General features: G+C 40.6%; 1 protein-coding gene across 9 annotated transcripts in view; it reads right to left on the bottom strand.

Annotated features, from left to right (window-relative positions):
- The window catches only part of Unc13c (unc-13 homolog C), a 435177-nt gene that overhangs the window by 249089 nt on the left and 162909 nt on the right, over positions 1 to 23179 (bottom strand). For all 9 annotated transcript variants that reach the window (XM_028865275.2, XM_028865283.2, XM_028865248.2 and 6 more), the window contains 4 exons: positions 22480 to 22558; positions 20922 to 20927; positions 18141 to 18212; positions 10397 to 10616 (listed from right to left, as the gene is read on the bottom strand). In XM_028865275.2, the coding sequence (XP_028721108.1) occupies positions 10397 to 10616; positions 18141 to 18212; positions 20922 to 20927; positions 22480 to 22558 (377 nt within the window). The remainder of the gene's footprint in view (positions 1 to 10396; positions 10617 to 18140; positions 18213 to 20921; positions 20928 to 22479; positions 22559 to 23179) is intronic.

Below are 23179 nucleotides of genomic sequence, written 5' to 3'. Positions count from 1 at the left end.
TAAATAAGGAGCTCTATAAGTGTTTGATCTGCATTAAAAACAACTTTAAAAACACCATGAAGTCAGGTGTGTCACATAACATGTGTATATATATTCAATGACTCTAAACAAAACTGAAAACTAGATTGGATGTAAGTGGCACATTCCACTTGGAAATCAGTAATTCAGAGCTCATCCAATTTATTCTAAGAGAGATGCACTATAAGATGAGATGTTGGGTTTTCTTTACATTGAAAGAATTCTATTCCACACTTACATGCTGAAACACAGCACAAAATTCACCTGGAGTTCTTCTTTGCAAAGAGCATTTGGAAATGGCTGGTCTGGATGATACAGCCCTTAGCAGGCAGCACACTTAAACCCTCACTAACACAGTCACAGTGTCAGCTGAGTGGAATTCCATTTTCAACCAAACCCTTTTTGATTTACAGCAAACTTTTGTTTTGTGATTGACATCAACTTCCTGGGTTTTCCCCAAATACCATGTCTGTGGCCCTCAACTTCCCTACCCACCGTGGGTATCCTCACTGCTGGGTGTGGCCTCCTGGGATGTGAGTGTGTACATGTGTGCACATGCCTGTGTCATGGCACACCTGGAGATGTCAGAGTCGGGTCCCGGGGGTTGAACTCACACCAACAATGTTGGTGGAAAAGCGGGTTTATCTGCTCTGCCATCTGGGCCACCAGCTCTCAAGACATATTTAAATGAGAAGATTAAAAAAGAATGAATCCTACTTTAAAGACTATTCTGAACACCCTGCTCATCCGTTCAATCATGTCCTATACCAGCTGCATATTTGTAAATTATGTGCCATTAAGTAATTAAGCATGTTTGTAATTTACCAGTAACAGCTTGACTACACAGGGCATAATTCTTACTTAGTAAAATAGAGCTAGGTTGGACTGGGTGGTTGCGCTACCTAACAGGCATATTTGGTATGTGATATTCGAAGTCTCAGGAGGAATTTGCCTAGTGGCCGTTAGACTTAAGACTTTCAAAGGGTTAGAAGCAGCATGAAGATGCTCATTCCCTATCCTTATACCCCAAAGGGTAAGATCATGACCCCTGGTTAGTTCAGAAGCTCTGGGAAAGAATTCTCGAGTCCTGTGGTGTCAAAGGCCCTGGGCTTATGCTTCTAAATTCAGAGGGAGTCCAGCTGAGTGCTGTTCACACAGTAAATGCTCACATAAGCAGCAACTACCCAATTCAAAGCTAAAATGTCAAGAGATTTCTTATCCCAAGGAATCAACTCTCTGACAATTAACTCTGAAATCTCTCACCTCCTCTTTTGATGTTCTGATTGTGTTTCTGCTCGAGTACGTACGGAACAGTCAGACCTGTGAACTGAAATTGCCCATTTGGGGAGGGAAGGCTGACAGAAACTTGTGTTTAAACCCCTTATCTGTCATTTCCAGAGGAGATACACAGCTTTGAAATTTTTCTGTGTTTACATTTTCTTTCTGAAGAGCTTCCATCAGAGTTTTAGGCATGAATTCATAATTAATTTGGGAGCTGATCTCTAAGCCCTTTCCATTGCTCTATTGTTCATCTAACCCACATCTTCATTTTCCAATCAGACTGTTTTGTTTTTTTAAAATTGCTGCAATTTGTCACAAATTTCCAGTCCTTTGGGGCTTATTCTGTTTATTTCAGAGTAATTTCAAAGTAATCAGTGATAGCTGCAAATAAGCATTTATGTAAGTCTTTCAAAATACTCCGGCAGCTTCCTGGAGTAGTGATCCACAGTAGCTGAGATCAAAGGAGATGCATCGCAGCAGAGGTCTCTGTCACATAGGATGCGCTGCTGGGATGCAGCCTTCCTCGCCCCTTGTAGAACCACTCCATGGCCAGATCAGGCCGTGCAGTTACACAGGACAGAGCAAGTAGAGAACTCAGTTTAGATGGAAGCGAGGGCCCTCCTCCAGCCAGTGAGACTTCAACCTTACCCAGAAGGGAACCTGGGGAAACTTGTCCCTTTCTACAGAATTTCACAGGACTACCAACCAGAACCTCTTTTTTTTTTTTTTTAAAAAAAAATATATATATATATTTTTAACCTATTATTTGAATGATAAAAATTTTCATGTGAAATTCATACCTTGCTATTTCACAACTTAGTATTTATCCGAATAAGTATGCCTGCCTGCTTCTCTCTCCCACCTCTTTTTCTCATTTCTTTCACTCCACCACTCTCTTTATGCATATATTCTTGTGACTTTATATATTTATTTACATCTATACATATATCAAACTTCAGCATTCTTCTTCGTCCCCAGCTCCTTTTCGTCTTCCTTTGCTCAAAAGGTATTCTAAATACATCTGCACCCTTCAGGTTTCTTACCTCAATTACCCTCTACTTTCAGAATATATTTTTATTTTCTCCTGAGCAGAAAATACAGTCCTCCAAAATCTAACAATCATGCTGTCCGTCCTTCACTACAGAAAGCAAAGGCAACAGACAAGTCCCATTTGTAACATTAGCTCCATCACATGATGGAACTACTGCCTCCTGGCAACCACTCAAACACCTACCGTGTGTCTACCCCTCACACACGACCCGCTTCCCTGTGTGGATGTCTGTGCCTCTAGATGATAGGGCGAATACTCTGTTAAAAGTGTATCCTAACATCTAGCACACTGTTTAGATGGTAGCATGTGCTGAATAGATACAGAAGCCACAGAAGTTCTTGAAGGAATTAAAGGTTAAAAAGAATCACAATCAATCCAATGAATCACCTCCTTCTTGCATACCATGCCACGGGCCATAATACTGGAGGGAGCACTCCTCTCAATGCAAAATAATTAAAGTGCTGAAGAATACAGTTACGAAGTGAACACACCTGGCCCTTGGCTTCCGATGTGGAATTCACTGAAAACAAGGGCTGTATGCCTGTCACCAGAAAGCTGAGCCTGCTGAACCTGAACCTGATGGACCTACACAGCACATGTATCTGACAGTTGGTGCAACACCAGGGCATGCACCCAGCTACACGCAGAAGGCATGTGTTAAGATCACTTGGCAACAAGGTGTAAGGGCCTGGAGTTAGCAATGTTTGGGGTAAAGGAGACAGCCTGGGGTAAACCCCTACCTGCCAGTCACTAGCTGATGTGTTCTGAATGCTTGTGCTCCCATAATTTTAGCACTGAAGCCTGATCACCAATGTGACAGTGTCAGATGGAGGGGGTTTCCAGAGAATAGGAAGGTACTGGGGGACAAGCCCTGAGGAATGGGACTCGGCGCTCTTACAGAACAGGGCAAGGGAGCCCCTCTCCCCTTATCCTTGTGGAGCACAGAAAATCAACAGCTGGCAGTGGAACAAATGTTGGGAATGACTGGGGGTGATTCAGTGGGAAATGAAGTTCTGATGTTCAGCATCCATCTAGTTTATGGTAACTTGCTATAGAGTTCCAACTGGACCAAAATAGCAGCTTTTTACACTTGATTTCCCCTCCCCTCTCTTCCTCTCCCTTTTCCCTCTGCTCCTCTCCTCTTTTCCCCTCTCCTGTCTCCCCCCTTTTCCTCCCCTCCCCTCTCCTGTCTCTCCCTTTCCCTCCCCTCCCCACTCTCCTCCCTCCCTTCCTTTCTTCCCTTTCTTTTTAGACAGGGTCTTATTTCCCAGGCTGACCTTGAATTTGCTCCATAGCCGATGATGTTCTTGAATGTCTGATCTTCCTGTCTCTACATCCTGGGTGCTGTGAGGAGACCACGCCATGCTTGGCTTTATGAAGAACAGGGCGCTGTACCCTGGGACTTTCATTATTGCTAAGCAAGCGCTCTACCAACTGATCTTCACCCCAACCCTCGTCGTTACTTCTTCACCCTCAACCTTAGCTGCCTCATCCATAAACAATAGGGAACAGTGGTAATGTCTCTTTTAATGAGGTTAGGTGAGGACGGAACGGAAGCAAGTAGGTAGAGTAATAAATAATGAGAGTTATAATCATCTAATGATGATTAAATGTGGGATTTTCAGAACGTCAAAGAGGCAGAGATCAGAGCCATCTATCAAAGTATTTCATGCTAACAAGGAATTTCAGGACTTTGAGCTCCATAATTACTGTCAAGCGCCCATGGCCAGTGCTATATCCCGTCCCTGCCAAGTGCTACTGTTCCCATCGCTATTAGAAATGACATTCAAGTCCAAGGAAACTGGAAAAATTAGTTTGTTTGATAATTTTTAAGAGATCCAGAAACCCTTACATGCACTTGAGGTTAACAGACTTGGTGGTAATGGTAAGCATCCACGGAAAGCTGAGGCATTTGAGTACTGCTCTTGCTGACTAGAGTTTCTGGCATAGAAACGTGTCTTTCCCCGTGACATCATGTGGGTGGTCCTCTTTGGACGCCTGTTTTCTTTCCAGGGACTCATGTAGGTGGGCACGGAGCTGACATCTTCCCACCCTTCCCATTAGTTGCTTTCTATCCTGGAGAACCCCGCCCTCCTCCTTTCCCAAGGCTTCAGTCTCTTCACGGAACAGACCTCTGACACCCCCAGAGACCACCTCCTCCTCAGAGGCTCAAAGCTTTGTAACTTACAGTTCTTGCAAACAAAGGCCTGGGTAACTGGAGGAGCTGCAGTGTGATGGAGCATCTCTTCCACCCCTGTAGGTGGCTCTGTGATGAACATGGGGGTATGTGGGCTGGGGGCCCTCTTCTGAGGAACTGCCACCTCTTACAGAAGTGATGTGACTATCAGTGGATCTGCCTCCCAAACCAAGCCAAACCCCAAGTTCCCTGTCATGCTAGCTCTGCCTGTACCATCCCCACGGCAGTTAAGCATCCCTGTCAGCAAATGCAGTCTTCTAGGATGAGTTTGGGAAATGTGTTCACTAAAAATATAAGAAATAAAAAATCAGGATGAGTTACTGTATCTCACTGGTAAGTTCTGAGATTTCCCAATTAGTCTAGAGTAACATAAATATCTTAATGGCTTAAGGGGACAAATCACTAATTTTAAAATGCACTCAAATTTCAAATATGTCAAGGAAAACTTAAGGGAGAGATGTATTTTTTAAAAATCCTATTTAGTTTCTTCACATCCTATTCATAAATTAAAGAAAATAGAACAACACATGAAAAAACTTTAAACACTGCTTATATTCTTCCTTGAATAGCCTCTGACACCCCAGAAGTTAGCTGTACAAACAGTTCACACTGCTGTTGGAAGCTGCCCAAGGCTTTCTGTTCCTCCATGTTGTCCCCTGTGGGATATAAACACATCCCAGGGTACCATCTCTGACCTTGTCCCCCTGTGTCATGCTGCAATGAGGTGGACAGGTCTTTTCATTATTTTGTCTAAGCTCAAACCAAAGCAAGATCTCTAGGGTAAGCACCAGGCAGCAAGTGTGTGTACTCTGATGAGTTTCTGTAGGAAGAAGAATTATCACTCTGCTCTAGCCTGCTGTTCAAGATTGTTGTGGGCTGCTTGGATTTGTTTTTACTTATATATTGTTTTGAAATCACTATATAATGGGTTAGATGTAATTCTGACATTTTAAGGTTTATTTTTAAGTGTGTGTGTGTGTGTGTGTGTGTGTGTGTGTGTGTGTATCAGAATGCAGGTACGCACAGAGGCCAGAAGAGGGCGTCTGATCCCCTGGAGCTGGAGTTATGGGGCAGTTGTAAGCCACTCCATGTGGGTATTAGGAACCAAGCTCAGATCCTTTGCAAGAGCAGTGAGTGTTCTTAACCACTGAGCTGTCTTATTAGCACTTGACATTTTTAAACTAAGGGGGTTTATGTGGTTCCTGCCCTCCCATTTCTGCCACTCTCTTTCTCCCTTATTTCTGCTTGGAGCCTCCCTCTTGCACACTCCTTTCCTTGTCTATGTTCCATGTTTCCTTTACCCCCACCCCATTCTTCCTCATCACCTATTATTCCCCTCTCTTGGTCTCCTTTCTAGAATTTTCACTGCACTCTCACTTCCAACCATTTGCACATATCAGTCAGAGGCCAGAATCTGAGTGGAAGGGAGGAGGTGGCTCTCAGAGTTTTCTGGTCTCTGTTTCTCCACTTCTGCTGTTTATCCCATACACACAGTACATTCTATTCTAAGTTTCAGACATCATCAGTTAAACCCAGAAAACAGAACCCTGGGGAGTCTTAGGGATGATCTCCATGTTCTTCTCCATAAAGTCAAGTGCTTTGGGATAATGGGCTCTTTAAAGGTCTTGAAGATACTGTACTCCAGCCAGGGCCCATGGTGGCCACATGTTCTTGTTCATGAAAACCTGACAGCTGTTACCTTCACCATGGTGGGGCTGAAGAGCACTCATGAGCACTGAGGCTCCATGCACAGCAAAGTAGAGGGGGTGCAGATGCTGGATGGGACTGAAGAGGAATAACTCTCCTTTCATTCTGGCTCTGTCCATCACAAACATAGCCACCATTTCTGGGCTAGCACTGAAGGCTGAACTGAAAGTGTAGCCAGCTGGGCCCACTGCCCACTTAATCTTTGTGATGTCGGATTAGCTCTGGGGTGGAGGCTAGACTAATGTGAAAACACTGCAAACCAGAAAATGAAAGTTTGCCAGGTTTATTGATTTTTCTTCAGGGGACTAGAATTTCCATCTAAAGTTCTTCTCAATGTTGCCACCTGTTCTCTTGGCCTGAACTTTCTTCTAGGTCCTAGGACAAAGTCAGTCACATATAATTCTAATGTGTCTTAATTTTGACATTTTCCTCACTGAGAGCTGCATCATGATGGTGCCTTGGGTATGACTATGCTTTGGTTAGACTTTTCCTCCCCTGCTTTAAGAGAGTTGGATGAGCTATTTATTTTGTGAGGGAAGTGAAAATTATGAATCCTAGATGATTTTCTTATAAACTATTCATAAATGTTGCTCATTAATTAGTTTTGAAGGCTTAAAAACTACCTATTTATTTTAAATAATTTTTTATTACAAAAGGCTTGTAGTTTTCTGTCCAATTGGACAAGCTTCAACAAATTGTCAAGGTGTCCATGTACATATGCATGCACCCATGCACTCTCTCTCTCTCTGTCTCTGTCTCTCTTTCCTCCAGTTCTTGACAGGACATCAGACCCTCTGAACTCAGTAGTCCACTGGTTTCTTCAGTTCACTCATCTTGTGTCTTCAACTGTGTACAGTTTTACAGAAAGATGATTATCTGGTCAATCTAGGCTACTTAAAACTTTATTTTTTTATTAAGTGTATGAGCATTTGGTCTGTATGTTTATATATACACCCTATATGTATCTAGTACCCACAGAGATCAGAAGGCATCAGGTCCCCTGGCAATGTCATTACAGATGATTATGAGACACAATGTGGGTGGGAACACCTGGGTCCTCTGCAAGAACAGCGGCTGCTAAAATACCAAGCCATCCCTCTAGTGCCTCCCTCTCCTGCCTGGTGGCTACTTTTCACTGTAGTTTTTAGTGCCTTTATCCATTGTTTATCCCACATTTATTAATCATCTTCCAGGGCTTACATGTGTGTTAAGTTATAGAGAAGCAAATATTGTTTATTTTCTTCCAAGACTAAATCTACTACCCAAGGGGAATGCTCAATATATTCAACCTATTTGACTGTCTCAAAATACTGTGGTTGCAAATGTTGGTAATGGGATCACACAAAGAGAGGAATCAATATCCAATTTGCAAACAACAGAAATAGCTAGATCTTATTAACGATGTGAGTTTAAAGGGGCTTGTATGAGGGCACAGAAGCATGGCATAGCATCAGTCGGGGAGACAGAGCACACCTCACAAGACCTGCATGTTGAACATCTGGTAACAGACTCTGACTGTATGTGATATTTGGACCTCTCAGGAATTAATATGGGATAAACACATTGTTTGTGGGACTCTGGAGCTAGTCAGTTCAGGATTCATTACGTGCAGATTTTTGTTGCTTTTACATTTGTATCTTTTCTACCTTGTGAGGACAATCAAAGACTATTTTGAGACAGACAGAATGGCTTACCCCTGCAGTCTTGGCACTTACTTGGGAGGCAGACACCAATACAAACCAACACCAGCTTCTTGGTTGAAACAATAAAGAGATATTTCTTAAGAAAAGGCCACTGATTTTGGAGGGAGAATTTCAAATTTCCTTGCTAGTTCTTATGGAAAGCTGTGATGCCAAACACATATATTTTCAGAACTTCATTATGATCAGTGTGAAAATGTTGAATTTATGGAAAAACTAGACCGGGTTATTAAAGAAGCGATGTTTATATATACCCTAATTATTATATGGTATTTTTGATTCTTCCAACTTACCTAGAAGTTCATATATTTTTAAATAGACATGGAGGGATTTGTGCTGGCTCACAATTCCAGGTTACAAGCTTCTACATCACAGAAGGGAAGTCTTATGGCATTAAGTCAAGAGCAGAGAGAAATGAATACACACAAGCACGGCTCTCCTCTTACTTGAGAATGTTCAATTAAATTTCTCTATTCTTACACAGTCCACGGCTCCCTGTCTAGGGAATGGTACTGCCTGTCTTGGGCTGCCCTCTCCCACATTAGTTACCATAAAAAGTGTACATGTGATGAGCTACTTTAATTATGAGCTTGACACAACCTACAATGCCCTGGGAAGAGAGTCTCAAATCTGCATTAGGTTGGCCTTGGGTATGTCTATGGGGCATTGACTTAATTAATACAAGTTTGTCTTAATGAGTAACCTCAGTGAAAATTCTAATTATATTATTTACTCATTATCAAATAAGAAATACTAATTTAAGAAATAGAAACAGAACATGGAAATGTTTCTAGAGTTTAATGGATGGGAGATGTTTACTCTGAAAGACAAAAATGGAACAAACACATTTTTTTGGCATGATCCAAACCACTTTATTTTTTTCTCTAAGAGATTTAAGGTGTTATTGTTAGATGGTAATACTTTTTATATCTGTGACTTTTCTGATATTCTTACTTATTAAAATGCTTGTTTACAATTCATTTTTAAACACAAGGACTAAATTTTAAAAAAATTATTTTTAATTTTTATGTGTGTGTGTGTATGCCTGCACATGAGCACAATGTCCATGGAGGCCAGAAGAGGAGTGGATTCCTTAGAGCTGGATTAACAGATGGCCATAAGTCACCCAGTGTGGAATTTGGGAGCCAAACTCAGATCTTCTGGAAAAGAAGTCTGAGTCATCTCTCCATCCCCAATATTAAATTTTAATTGGATAATAATATTTTGTAATTAAACTGAATGAATAATATTGAAACACTCTTTTAAAAGATCATTTCTAATTATACTCTTTTTCAAGAAAGGAGCTGTGCTTGGCAATACATATCTATAATCCCAGCACATAAGCTATAGAGCCAGGAGTATAAGGAATTTAAGGTCACCCTCAGCTACATAGTAAATTCCAGGCCAGCCTGGGCTACATGAGATTCTGCCTCAAGGTTTACAAATAAGGGGTTTATGTGGGTGGGAAGCTAAATGTTTTGCTAAAATTGTATTGTCTACCCTGATCTGATTGTGTTGGGGGAATGTTAATGTGCTGAGTACAAGAGGAAGCTCTGTATCCATTACTGACTGCAGCTATCCAGTAGTACAAGAGGAAGCTCTGTATCCATTACTGACTGCAGCTATCCAGTAGTACAAGAGGAAGCTCTGTGTCCATTACTGACTGCAGCTATCCAGTAGTACAAGAGGAAGCTCTGTGTCCATTACTGATTTCAGCTAGCTTGCTGTCACCAAAGTTCTAAGCAGCCTGACATTTTCTTCTGCTTCATTCAATTTCAGGCAATCCATGCACCTTACCCCGACTGCATCCATATAAAAGACAAGCAGGGGGAGCAGACAATATGTTGCCATGAAAAGGCATGTGTTGCAAACCAATGCTCATACATAAATAGATTTCTTTGATAAATCTTTGATATTTCTTTGATAAATAAAAAGAATTCCCAAATAAAATTCATTGTACAGAGTCAACTTATACATAGCCAAGAGTACAGGGGATAGACATTTCTGGATCTGCTATCAGATAAATAATTTTTAAGCAACAAAAATTTAAGATAAATTATAATAAAAAACATGAGTTGTATGTATTCAGAAGTATCAAAGGATAAAGAGCCTATATGGACTACAGTATACTTGGAGTCAACATAGACTATTTCATACAGCCTTCTCAACAAATCTCAGGGGTAAATTTTATTAGCCATATTCATTCACTTCAAAAAAACAAATTTGTCTGAAATTAAGAAAATACCATTTGGGTCCTATACCTAGCTCATTTACCTTTAACATTAAAACACAAAAGTCCCATTTCCAATATCCATGCAGATAGTATAGAAGAATACCCCATCAGGCAGCAATAGGTAGAATTGGAACAGCATCCCATATACAATATGGGCAGTAGAGGTCTAGGGTGAAGACATGGCAGGCTTCTATAGACTGAGTACTCACTCTGCAGACAGTCAGCGTTGAGGAGGTCCTGACACTTCTCATGACATTTCACCCCACACTCCAGACACTTCATGCCTTGCCTTGCAATGCCCCACAGCAGCCCTTCACATTCGTAGCAGTAGGTGGGTGTGGTGGCTGTCCAGACCTCAAAGTTGTGTGGGGTAGTAGAAGAAATGGGGTAGATCAACGCCTGCAAGGTCTTCTTGAAGACATGCATTTTCTGTGAGGATGAGAGGGGGAACACAGCAAAGCAAGTCAGTGGATTTTGGAAATTTCAAGACAAAACAGACCATTTTACCATTTACTCCTGAACTTGCTATTTTGAGAGAGAAAGAGAATCTTTGATTTTGATGTAAGTAATGATTTTTAACCTGTCATTCTGCTTGATTATTCTTCTGTTTTAAGAACCAGTTTGGTTATTTTAACTAGAGAGCTCCCAATAATCCTCCAGACTGGCTAGGGCTCCACTCTCATATAGGTTCTTCCACAACTCCCCATAGCTCTAACCACCTACTCATGGCTGTGCCCCACTGTACCCCAAAACCAAGGAGGGCAAGGGTGAGTACCTTACCGTCCTTGGCAGTGCTCAGACCCTAACATACCCCTGTCTTCTTAACGTGAAACACTAACTACATGACTAACCTTACTGGCTCATAGTAAAACTATAAAGTATATGGCAAGCATTTTTAATGCTAGCCACAACCTTCTAGAAACATTTCCATGCCACTGCAGATTCCATCCAGACTGTTCTTTCCTGATGGGGACCTGGCTAATACTTCACTCTTCAAACAATGCTTTATGCAATTTGTTCTGCGAGGAGTGGTTTTCAACACACATTACTTAGAAAAGATTTTTGTCAACTAATTCATTAGAAAAGTCTTGCTGCATATAAAAGTTGAATGTGGTGTTCCCCGTGGTGACTGGTGCTGTCCAGGCAGATGATGATAATAGTCATTGGTGAATCACCAAAATTCACTGAACAATTAGCCAGAGTTATTTAATGGAAGCATAGGATGCTTAAATGGAGTCCTTTGGGCAATGGCTTGTTGCTAATCTATTTTAAAATGAAAAGACCTTTCCCAACCAATATTATATTCTAAAAGACATGTATTTTTCAAATTATAATAAATCACATGCCCCATAAAATAATTTATCAACTAGAAAGACACTGAAATCAATAATAAAAATTATACAATTAGGTTCTTTTTTTCTTTTCTGAGTTAGGCATGGTTTGATGCATGCCCTTCTGGTGTTTTATCTATGTAAAAGTAGGAAAACAATAATATTATTTTTATATTGGTTAACAGATTTTAACAAGGCAGGCCATTTTTACTGTGTTCAGACAGTCCTTCTAAAGGGAGTTGAAAACTGCATCATGTCCTGAAAAGCCTCGAAGGGTAAATAGGTTGCTCAGATCCTAAACAAGGATTTGGTTGAAAATCTCTGTGCTGAGAAAGAAACTGAGGTATGCTACTTTAATATGTTATCTTTTGAAGTGTTAGGACACTGGATGGAAATAAATAGCCTTTGCTATTATAAGTATCAGAAGAATATATGACTGAAAAATAGAGCAATCAGGCTTCTCACCAAAGCATCCAGTAGTGTCATAAGCTGCCATCAGCCAACTAAATAGACACATCAGGAGCAAAGCTTGGCTGCCTCCATGTCAAGCTCCTCCTCGGTCTCCTGCTATGGTGCTAACAATAAAGGTCCATTTTCATGGCATTCTGTGGGGGTTCCTCATAAGATTATGTGACTCAACAATATTACATACTCCAAAAGAATCTCATTATGATAGCTTGAAGTTTTAAAAAGTATAATTCTTGCTTGAAGCAATGTTCATGCACTCAGTGCATACCTTTCGGGAAAAAAAAGCATGACTGTCCTATGGCACACAATTCCTACTTATAGACACAAGCATTAGTGACATCCGCAGAGAGAACATTGCATACAATGTGACCTTGGAAATCGCCTTTGAACAGGAAGACTTGACACCACTACAAGTTCAAAAGTGTGAAGGCAGACACAGTTGCAGAGTGGATTAGTATAGGCATCATGGAAAGCTGACTGGTGATCTTGATATTTATTTAGGTAAAGTTTTAGTACAGTTAAAAAACAAAACTAAAACTGTGTGTGTGCACACGTGCGTGTGTGTCTGTGTCTGTGTGTGTAAAGGGAAGATTGTAAATAATACAATTTTACTTATATTAGAGATGATTTACTTACATTAGAGATGATAGTTATTATACCCCCAAAGGAATTTGGGGGAGTTACTCCAAAGGAGGGTAGAAAAGGATACACTGGGTGATGTAAAGGCCAAAGTATAGTACAACACAACACAGAGTCTGTTGTCTGTTTCCACATGGGATGTAATCCGGAAGCAAATTCATGTAGATCTTTCAAGTATTATAAATGTCAGTCTTCCTCCAAATCAAGATTCCAAATATACATATGAGTATTTGTATACACACTAAATTGGCCAGAAAAAAACTGATTTGCTGAGTGTAAGGAGCCAAACTTGGTGTGAATTCTTCCAGAAGGAAAAACCGTTGCTGCTTTATTGTGGAAACTATAAATTTTTACCTCCTCAGTAAAGACTGAATTTTCATAAATCATCTGGCAGAGGCCAGGAAAAAAAGGTCTGGCATGGACCATATGGTGGCCACTGCTGCTTGACAAAGTTCCAGTATTTTGGCATTGAGAATTGCAGCTCTCCAACACCTTTTTCCTTTTATTTTTAATGATTCTCACTATGTGCTATGGGAGTTTCCTTATTCATTTTACTTTGGGAAATTTGCAAGCACTTCGGTGAAGAATAAAAATGTAGACAATAGCAGTCTCTTTAAACAAAAATAATTCATTGGAAAAGATCCTCACCACTATAGAAACATATAGCATGATAACTCTGCCTACTCCCATACAAGAATCCCCATTGTGCCCCCTCTACCCCCAATCACACCAAAAATATAAAAGTTAAAGATTTACTAACTAGGCATACCTGGCCCTAAGGATGAAAAGCACCAATGGAGATAAACAATGGTCCCAGACCCAAAGCCTTAGGCCTTTAAGGGCAAGAGTTCAGTTAATAAGTAGACAACAGTGCCAGGATTAGTGGCTTACTGGATGAATAGCAAGATCTGGTCCGCCCCTTGGGGACCAGATTCTGTTAAGAAGTTAGACTGGCTTGCCCTCCCTCTGCCATATTCAAGAGTGTATACGTTGAAGGAATCAGAATGGTATAGTATAATGGAAAAAGCCTAAATGTCAGGACCTTCCCTTTGGGAAGCTTATGAGGGGAACAGGCCCATAAAGACTAAGGCACAAAGGAAGAAAATTTGGAAACAGCTCAATACTTATTATGCTACATGCTCCAAACACTGCATCATGCCCCTTGAGGAATGAAAACTGCTCCTAAGGGTTTGTTTTTCAGGACTCAGTGGCTGACACCTCCTGACCACAGGGGCTGAGACTTGCAGGAGGAAGTGTAAGAGGGCACCTAGGGGGTTTCTGAGTCTTAGAGGACAATAGGCATTTAGATTCTTGCTAAACTTATTGTTTTGTTTTTTGCTTCAAGAAAAATGCTGTTGATGACTGCTTCCACCCCAGAATCACGAAGTCTGCTTTCAATATTGCTTGTGGTTAAACTCTAATGCAATTATAGAATGTATAAGGTGTAGCCTATTTTCAATAAGTGGGCAGCCTTCCTGATTCACCCCCAGATCATGTCAGTCTCCTTTCCTCATCGACTTCACACCTCCTCTCTGGGACCTGAGTCCCATGGGAGCTGTACTCTGGCAAGGGTCGGCTGTTTTCAGTGGGTGTCAGAGAGGGAGGTAACCATTGCTCTTAGGAACAGCACATCCTGTCCTTGGCGACACAGCAAGGGTTTAAATTATGCATGTACCATGCACTCATTATTGTCAAAATGGATACACACATGGATGTATAATTACTGATATTTCCTCTGTTTCATAAATATCCCCTTTGTACAGTTAATAAAAGCAATTAAAATGTAATATGGGTTCAACTCTATGGATTAGGAAATCAGTCTCAAGGTTACTACAAGGCAAGTAAAGAATGAATCAAAAACAGCTAACAAAGGAAATCAATTTGATGGTAGCAGGTATGGTAGGTAGCTCACCCTTTCAATTCCATCACTGGAGACTGCGGCAGGAGGACTGCTGTTGAGTATGATGCCAGCCTGGCCTACAGAAATGAGCCCTTATCTCAAACTATAAAATAAAATGAAATGAATGGGGGTTGGGGGTGGAGGAAATAAATGAAAGGTTTGATTGAAAACAACGCAAAGAAAATAAAAGAAAAACTTCAAGCTGGCAAAGATGAATTTCTTATAGTGCTGATTTTACAAAATTGAGAAAATACAAATAGATAATAATAAGATTATAAAGACACATGTCTTTACAAATCTTAATTATATAATCAATTCAACAGTATTGGATTCTGAAGGGTAGAAAAAGGAGGTCAGGATTGTCAGGCAGTGGCAGAGCACAGGCCTAGTGTGTGTGAGGCCTGAGGATAATTCCTGGCAGAGGCCATGACATCAATAACAGTAGAGAAAAGAACCTTTCACAGCTGACAGGAGTACAAATTCAAAGCCAAGTCAAGAAGCAGTGTCTAAAGATCATGGTTGCAATTGCTACGTGAAATGACTGGATGCAAGAGTCATATAACCATCCTGAAATAAGCATTGAGTTCTGGTGATTTAAGGCAAGATTGGCACGGCACCTTACTCATGCAAACTGTCCTAGATCTGAAAAAAGGGACTCTCTTGATTTGCTTTTTTGAAGCTAATTTAATAAAGATATCACAGTATTCAAGGATATGAAAAACCAGAGGCTATTTGGATTTATGAATATAAATATGTGCAAAGAATGTACCTATACACACATATATTACATATGTGTGAATATATAATATATATCTATGTAATATTATATATACAGAAGAATAATATGTTTTTATTTATAAAGATATTAAAAACTCAAGGCCAGGATAGTGTTTGTGACTTGCCCTAGGTCTTAGAGCTAGTGAACTATGGAACTGGGTCTCTAAGGACCTCAAGCCGAAGACTGTACTCATAAAGAACAGAGGGTACTGCACAAGAGATATCTCACAGTCAGGAGTGCTGGCCACTCCTACAGAGGACCTGAGTTCAGTCCCCAGCAAACACATACTTAAGAACAGAAGCCAGACCAGAGAAGGACTTGTGAATAAGATATAATTCTAAACACTGTCACAACTAATTTCCATGTCAACACTCCAAGAAAGGAATCTAAGCCTCATTTGCAAGGAGACAGGGAGGCATTCCTGTGTGTGAAGCTGACTGTCCCATGTGTTACTATAGACATTAGAGCCCTTTCCTATCTTGGAAGAGATGATTGTGCTTTTGACTGTCCATCTCTCTAATACTGAAACGCCACCATCTGCTGTTTCCCGGGCAGCCAGATCATTCCCTCCGTGCACAGGCAATGCCCTGTACTTTCCATTTGAGAGTGCCCAGAAGGACTTTAGAGATGCAGCATGGAAATCGTTCACTTCAGCATTTATGTCATTTACTCATGTAATGACCGAACTCGACAGCTTGTCAGGAGTGACATTTAATATGCCTGCTCTACACAAGTCATATTTCATTACTTTTCAAGACAGGGCCCCCAGGGAAATGAGCTTGGTGGATTTGAGAGGGAGCTAATGCAGTCTATTCATCTACCCAACACCCCCAGACAAGTCCTTTGCTCAGGGCTCCTTTAACCAAGAAAAGTGGTATTTTTAGGTTGCTGACAAATAGATTGATAGGTAATTTACTTTTGAAGGGAAGATGTGTTCCTTGTCTTGGGTCTCAGGAAATGCAGAGGCATTACACTGACTTCTATTGTTCACTGGAATAAGTATTCACATTTCAAATGAAATGGTATATTGCAGTAGTCCAAGGATTCACAAATAGACTTTTTGATTGTGATTTCGCGCGTGTGTGTGTGTGTGTGTGTGTGTGTGTGTGTGTGTGTGTGTGTGTGTGTTAGTGTTAACAGGGATTGAATCTAGGGCCTAGGACTAGGTAAACCCTCTGCCACCAAGATATAATACTGGAAGAATGTCATATTTTAAAATATAAGAAAGTCAAAATACAGAAGTTCTCAGTAAAATCCTTCAACTTTATTTTCTCAGAAGAAAATGACCAAAATGCTTGAAATTCAGTAAGAATTTTTCTCTTATACCAGAAGCAGGGAATCTCATGTGTCTAAATTATACTCAAAATATTACAGAGTATGATAAATCTGATAGGCAAGAAAAAAGACTCTGAGAATATAACCACAGTATTTTTAATCATGTGCCACAACAGAAAAGTGTATCAAGACTATAGCCATATCTTCCTGCATAGCACCCAGTCTCCTCTGAACTGAAGCTAAGTCGGGAGCGGTCCAGTTAGTACTTAGATGGGAGAAAACGCATCAGTGGTCTGGACTGTAACCCATCGATATTCAGATGAATATGTGCAAGGAATAACTAAAGTCTTTCTATCCCTCCACACCTCTGAATGGGTACGTGTATGTATGTGTGTGTGTGTGTGTGTGTGTGTGTGTGTGTGCGCGCGCGCGCGCACGCGCGCGCGCGTGCGAGTGTGCATGTGTGTACATGAAATATGAAATATGTTGTTAGTAAATGTCAAGTATAACGGCAGTTAAAATGAGACATGAAATGTTCACAGAAGTTTTGTCCTGTGAGGATGGCAGATAGAGAAAAGTTGGAAATATTAGTTCTTGTAAAGATGGACACTGCAACGTTTCAGGCAAATCCCTGTCTGAGTGAGCAGAACTGAGTCCCTGTAGCAGGAGCACACATTGTTAACTAGCCCTCTCTTCCCAGGCTGTACCTGAAGCCAATTACACCAGAACTGCTGGGAGTGGCCAGCGATCAGCAGGTTTTAAAGCTCCCTCTGGGCTTCTAATGAGCCAGATTTAAGAATCGCTGACCTAGATCTTGGCATCCTCCTCGTGTCTTCTAAGCAGGATGGTTTTTGCATCCAACAAGGCCTTATAAAACATCTACCTTGTGCCCGGCATTGTTCCAAGTAATGGTGATGAGAGAATCTAATGAGAACAATGAATGACACACACAACTGCCCTCCACGATACCAGAGTCCACGTGGAGAAGTTAATGCACAATCCTCATATCCATTGTAATAAGGAACAGAACAGTAGCTCATTGGTATTATTCACTAAGCCTATTGTTAGCCAAATGATAAGCACATATGTACTCCCATAATCCTCTGTTTTGTTACTAATTTACTGTACATATAAGAATTTGTATAATTTGCAAAAATAACAATATTCATTATCTAGCAACTAGTAGCCTGACCATACCACATCATACCATGGAGGTCACAGTGAAATGTTGGAGGGGGAAACTATAAATTCAATCAGAAGGGAGATATTGCCTTAAGTTAAGAGAAACTTTAGCATAAAATACCTTTAGGGGTTTTCCAGGGGAAGCTAAACAGATACGTGGTATCAGCTTAGAAAAACAGCCATAAAAACAAACTGTGTGCGCATCATCTGTAGTGAAGCCAGAGCTCACAGGAAGTGTAGTTGGAGCTAACCAGGCTTTCCTTGTGTTTCTAGTCATTCCTGGGACATTAGGCCACACATGGCAAATGGGTATCTCAAATAGAATGGCTATGCTCCTGGGCGGTCTGATCAATACAGTTAGTAACTGGTGAGGCACCTACCAGCTCTTCATTGTTCAGTGATGTCCTGATGACCATAGCAAGTGACAGGCCAGATTTCCGGGCAGCCAGGGTCTGAAACAGACAGGATTATGATGGGTTAATATATGGAGAAGGTGGCTTGTATGCATTTCAGAAAGCAAAAATGTAATAATGCTAGCTGTCACTGTTTTAGTAAAAAGGACTTTGCTATCATATCACCCTGAGTGGAACTCACTGAATGTTAAAAACAGAGAGACCCGCCCCCAACACTCAAACTCAACTTGACACTTGACCCATCACGAGACTGAAGTGAAGTCTATCCAAGATCTAGGATTACTTCTAAGTTTCTGGGATAGCAAGAGGCTTCTAGAAATTTGTTATTCCCTGGGGTACAGTCAGTCACAATCTGTCAAGAAACATGTTCACTGATGTTACCCAGCCTGATGAAAGCTGATCTGAGCTGCACCTGACACTGCATGACTCCTGGGGTGTTTCCTAGAATATTCTTCATATCTAGTGGGGATACGTCTTCCGTGCAGAGAGTACTACGGTATCCAAACGGACATCATCTTTAATAGCAGTCAAGTCCTTTTCACTTCTACCCTTACAACACTAGACCATCACAACCTGCTTCCTACCCAAATACCATGCCATCACAAACAACACTGCTACAGAGAAACTTAGAAATCAGGAATTGCCACACCAACTCCAGTGTCGTCCATGTGACATGAACAATTATGTCAATAATAGCGGACGGGAGATACGTGTCCCACGGGACTAAGCTCCCTGGAGGTCGCTGGCAGAGTGCCCGTGTTATGCCTCCTTCTCGAAGGGGACATGCTTCACAGATCATGAGCTCTCTGGGCTATGGGTTCTGTATAACTGTTTTTCTGATAATGTTCTAATTAATCTATAAAACACAGCCAAAATTAATGAATGCTTGGGTTGTGAACTGTGGAGGAAAGGGGAAGCTGGACATGGACCTTATTTAGATACAGCAGAATGAACTATTCCTTAAAGACTTCAAGCTGCTAGATAATAGGAAATATAATAGTTCAGGCACTTCTAGGGAATGAACACTCACCCACTAGTAATCCTTTAGGAATCCCAACTACAATAATTTATGGCAGAAAACATCTCATAGGAGGCAGATGATGGGCCCCTCTGTTGAGGAAGTTCAGCATGGAAAACTTAAGGACTACAACAGAACCCCTTCCCTTTACAGGTGTAAAAGTCCAAGAGTCCATATTCCAGCAGGTAAAAAGATTTTATATTAAAAGAGATATATGGTAAAGAACTAAAGAAAGACTTAGGGAGGATCTACAGCATCCAAATTGGCTAAATGGGTCATGAGAACCAGAAAAGTAAAAATGAATAATAAACTAGCGAGCGGCTGAGATAAAGATGAAGGACACAACTACAAGAAACCTACACAAGTCTAGAAACTGTACTAAGTTTAAAAAACACAGACTGCTCTTTGGGTCATAAAGTTCTTGTGAATGAAGGGATATGTCTAATGCCGATTAATAATTGTATGCTTACTGTTTTTAAAGATGATGTAATTGAATTATTGCCAAGCTCCTGTTGTTCCTTGTATGACTTGATAGTTTTCTTTTCTGTATATAAACTACTGATTTACAGAAGTAAAATTGCAACAGATTCAAACCACTTCTGAGTGTGTTGTCTGTCTGTCATTCGCCAAATCCTTGCCTTCCTGACTACCCAAGCTCTGGTCCTCCTACGGTCGTGGTACCCCCGATGGGCCAGTCCGTGACAAGAAATTCTGAATGAGAAATCAATATACCATCCTACCAAGAGCAAAGGGAAGTCAGGTGGGAATAATGCATTCCTACAGCCCCGTCTGCTCAGAAATACCCTCAGGATTATGAAGCCACACTGATACGGTTTTATATACACACAACTAAATAAGTTACCCTGTGTCCATCTTCTACTCATGATGCCAACCTGAAGAGGGTTACTTTTGAAGGTTTTACCCAAGGTAATTGTACCCTTCATCCCTAATAACTATGCCCATTCATTTCTGTTGCTGGGATAAAACATCTCAGGGAAGGAAAGGTTTATTTGGCTTATAATTCCAGGTTACAGTCCATCATTTTGGGAAAGTCAAGGCAGGAACTCAAGAAGCTAGTTACATCACATCCATAGTCAAGAGCAGAGAAAGAATAATGGCAGCCTGATTCACTAGCTTCCTCTTCCTTTATACTGTCCAGATTCCCCTACCTAGGAAATGGTGCCACCCACAAGGGCTGCATTTTCATCTGTTAGTTATCCATTAAGGATTTCCCACATGTACGTCCACAAGCTAACCTAATCTGCATTACTCATTAAGACTCCTGTCCTAATCCTGTCCAGTGATTCTAAGCTGTGTCAAGTTGACTGTTAAAATTAACCCACATGAAGTGTTTGTTCCTAATTTTATATTTCTCATACATTTGTGTTTAGTTTTGGTGTATATATATTTTAGCTTCTCAGAACTAAATTTGCTGTTGAATCCTTGGAGAATTTAACAGTACACCCAGATCTCATGTGTCTATGTGTATATCGCTATGTAGCCCTGGCTTGCCTAGAACCCATTATGTACAATAAGCCAGCCTCTTACTCATGGACAGTTCATCCCTCTCTACCCTCTGAGTGCTGGAATTACGGGCACATATGGCAACTAAAACTTCCTATTCCCAGGTAGCTCTATTTCACCTCCTTGCCCTCTTTTTATCTCTTGAATAAAGTCAGTGTGTGTTTGAGAAGAGCAGAGAATGATGAAATAAATTGAAAAGCACTTACCATGGCCTGAAGATTCCAGGAGCAAGAGGAAACAATATTTGAATAATTAAACATATGAAAAATTGGAAAAGCATAACAATGTTCCGTTAGTGTAACAGTTTAAAAAAATCCCCATACTTTCCTGACAAAAAAAAGCCGAGCTAACTGCACCAATGTGCAATGCTTTCCACTGTAAGATCTTAGAGGACACCATCTTAATTAACTTTGTGTGTGTGTGTGTGTGTGTGTGTGTGTGTGTGTGTGTGCACGCACATGAGTGCAGGTGCCCACAGAGAATAGGAGAGGGTACCAGATTTCAGAGATGGAGTTACAGGTGATTGTGAGACCTGATATGGGTGTTGTGATTATGGTCTTCTGCAAGAGTAGTATGAACTCTTAACCACAGAGGCATCCCTCCAGCCCTATAACATTTTATTTAAAACTTAAAGTCATTGCCTTTAGTGGTTTTCTTAGCAAAATCAAACATTGCTGGTATAAAAAATTATGCATATTGATGCTAAAAGGGATTTTTTTGTGTAAAGTAATATTTGATATTAAACTATTAAGAGTATCGCATGCCCATAGAAAAATTTAACTTGTTCTGGCCCAGAACCCTATGTCTGGCTCATAAGTACTATTGTCACAGCTATGTGCCACCATACCTGGCCTGGAAGATGTCTGGATGATATAGCAATTGTATTCATCATTCGAAAGGGCTTTTCCTTTTAAGATTTATTTTTTCAATTATGTGTATGTGTGTATCTGTGTGTGTATACCACAGTTTGCATGCATTCATTGAGGCCAGTAGAGGGCAGCAGATTCCCTGCAGCTAATGTTAACAGGAAGTGGTTAGTTACCCAACTTGGATATGATGAACCAACCTCAGGTTTTCTGCAAAAGCAATAAGTACTTTTAGCCACGGAAAGATCTCCAGTTCTAAGCATTTTTTTTCATGATGGAACACAGACCATTGTCCCACTGTCAGTTCTTGGTGTTTCTGAGTTGTCTCAGAATCCTTCCTTATACGAGGGTGAGCTCTTCAGAGTCATGTCCAGAACCAACACAAACTTTAATGACTTGGAAACTGCAATCTTCTTTTGATGGAAGAGCTAAGTAATTTTTAGCTAGAGTGGATCGTCACACGTTAGAAGATTGGTTAGTGTCAGCTGTTTCCATTATAAAGTCTGGAGTCTACTGTATTGAAGTAGAGAAACCCAAAGCAAGCTTTAAACTCTGTAAGTTAATCTTGTAATCCTCCACAGTACTGAACATCAAAGCCTAGCTCCAACAGCTTATTTGGTCTTCTGTGCTATTTCTTTTGGCTCAATTATAAAGTCGGTTTAACTAAAAACTTGTAATTTCCACTGATGTCAAAAGCAGTTGAAAGGTTAGAGTCATTTCTTTCATCAGATACATTTTAAAGAAATAATGAATGTGTTAGTGCTGGGCTGACTCTGGTCTCAGATATTTTACTCTATGAAATATTTATTGGCTAGGTAGTCAATGAGAAAGGCTTTACATTTTAACAAAGAAAACATCAAGGCATTCAACTAGTGAGAATAAAGCAGGAGTAACTCACCACATCCCGTACAATAGGCAATGTCTTTTTCCTGCGGAGATCAGGCATGCTATCTATTCCATACAGTCCACGCCCAGCCCTGAAAGGGGGCAAAAAAGCAATGATTTCAACAGAATAACTGACATTATAGAAGGGAAAAGGTCCCTACTTTATAACATGTAAAGGCTGTGAAAGCTATCAAGCCAAGGTCATTGTTTTCAATTAATTTGCAAAATGGTGAAGATCCAAGACTCTAGGTCTTTGTCCAAGGTGAAAGTCCAGCTGCTGCACCTGCTGATGATTTGTGTGGAGACCCCATGTGTTGAAACCTTAAATGCAAATGGCCTGGGGTAGACATGCTCCTTTCCTGTCAATATCATTAAGAGGAGAGTCAAAACTTTTAGGTACACAGAAGTTGGTGTCTCCAGAAGAAATTACAACCAAAGCATTCCTGGTTCAAGGGTAGTGAAGACATCTTTGTCGTTTAAGTTCCTTCCTTTATTTATTTTTTTTGTTCTGTGTGTAACACTGTCCGAGACTCAGGTCCAAAATGGCACTTCAAGAACCATGAGCAAATTTCAAGCACTAAACCATAAGCATTTCCTATCTAAATGTGTGGGATTAAAAGAATTTGCTGCCTTTTATTTTGTAATAGTAACAAAGGCTAGGTCAGCTAAATATTCATCTCAAGTATATTGATTAAGTGAATTTCCAAGAATGC

The sequence above is a fragment of the Peromyscus leucopus genome, chromosome 14 (genome assembly GCF_004664715.2).
Source record: "Peromyscus leucopus breed LL Stock chromosome 14, UCI_PerLeu_2.1, whole genome shotgun sequence".
Classification (NCBI taxonomy): Eukaryota; Metazoa; Chordata; class Mammalia; order Rodentia; family Cricetidae; genus Peromyscus; species Peromyscus leucopus.
Note: the sequence above shows the minus strand (reverse complement) of the source record. Positions and strands in the feature narration are given on the sequence as shown.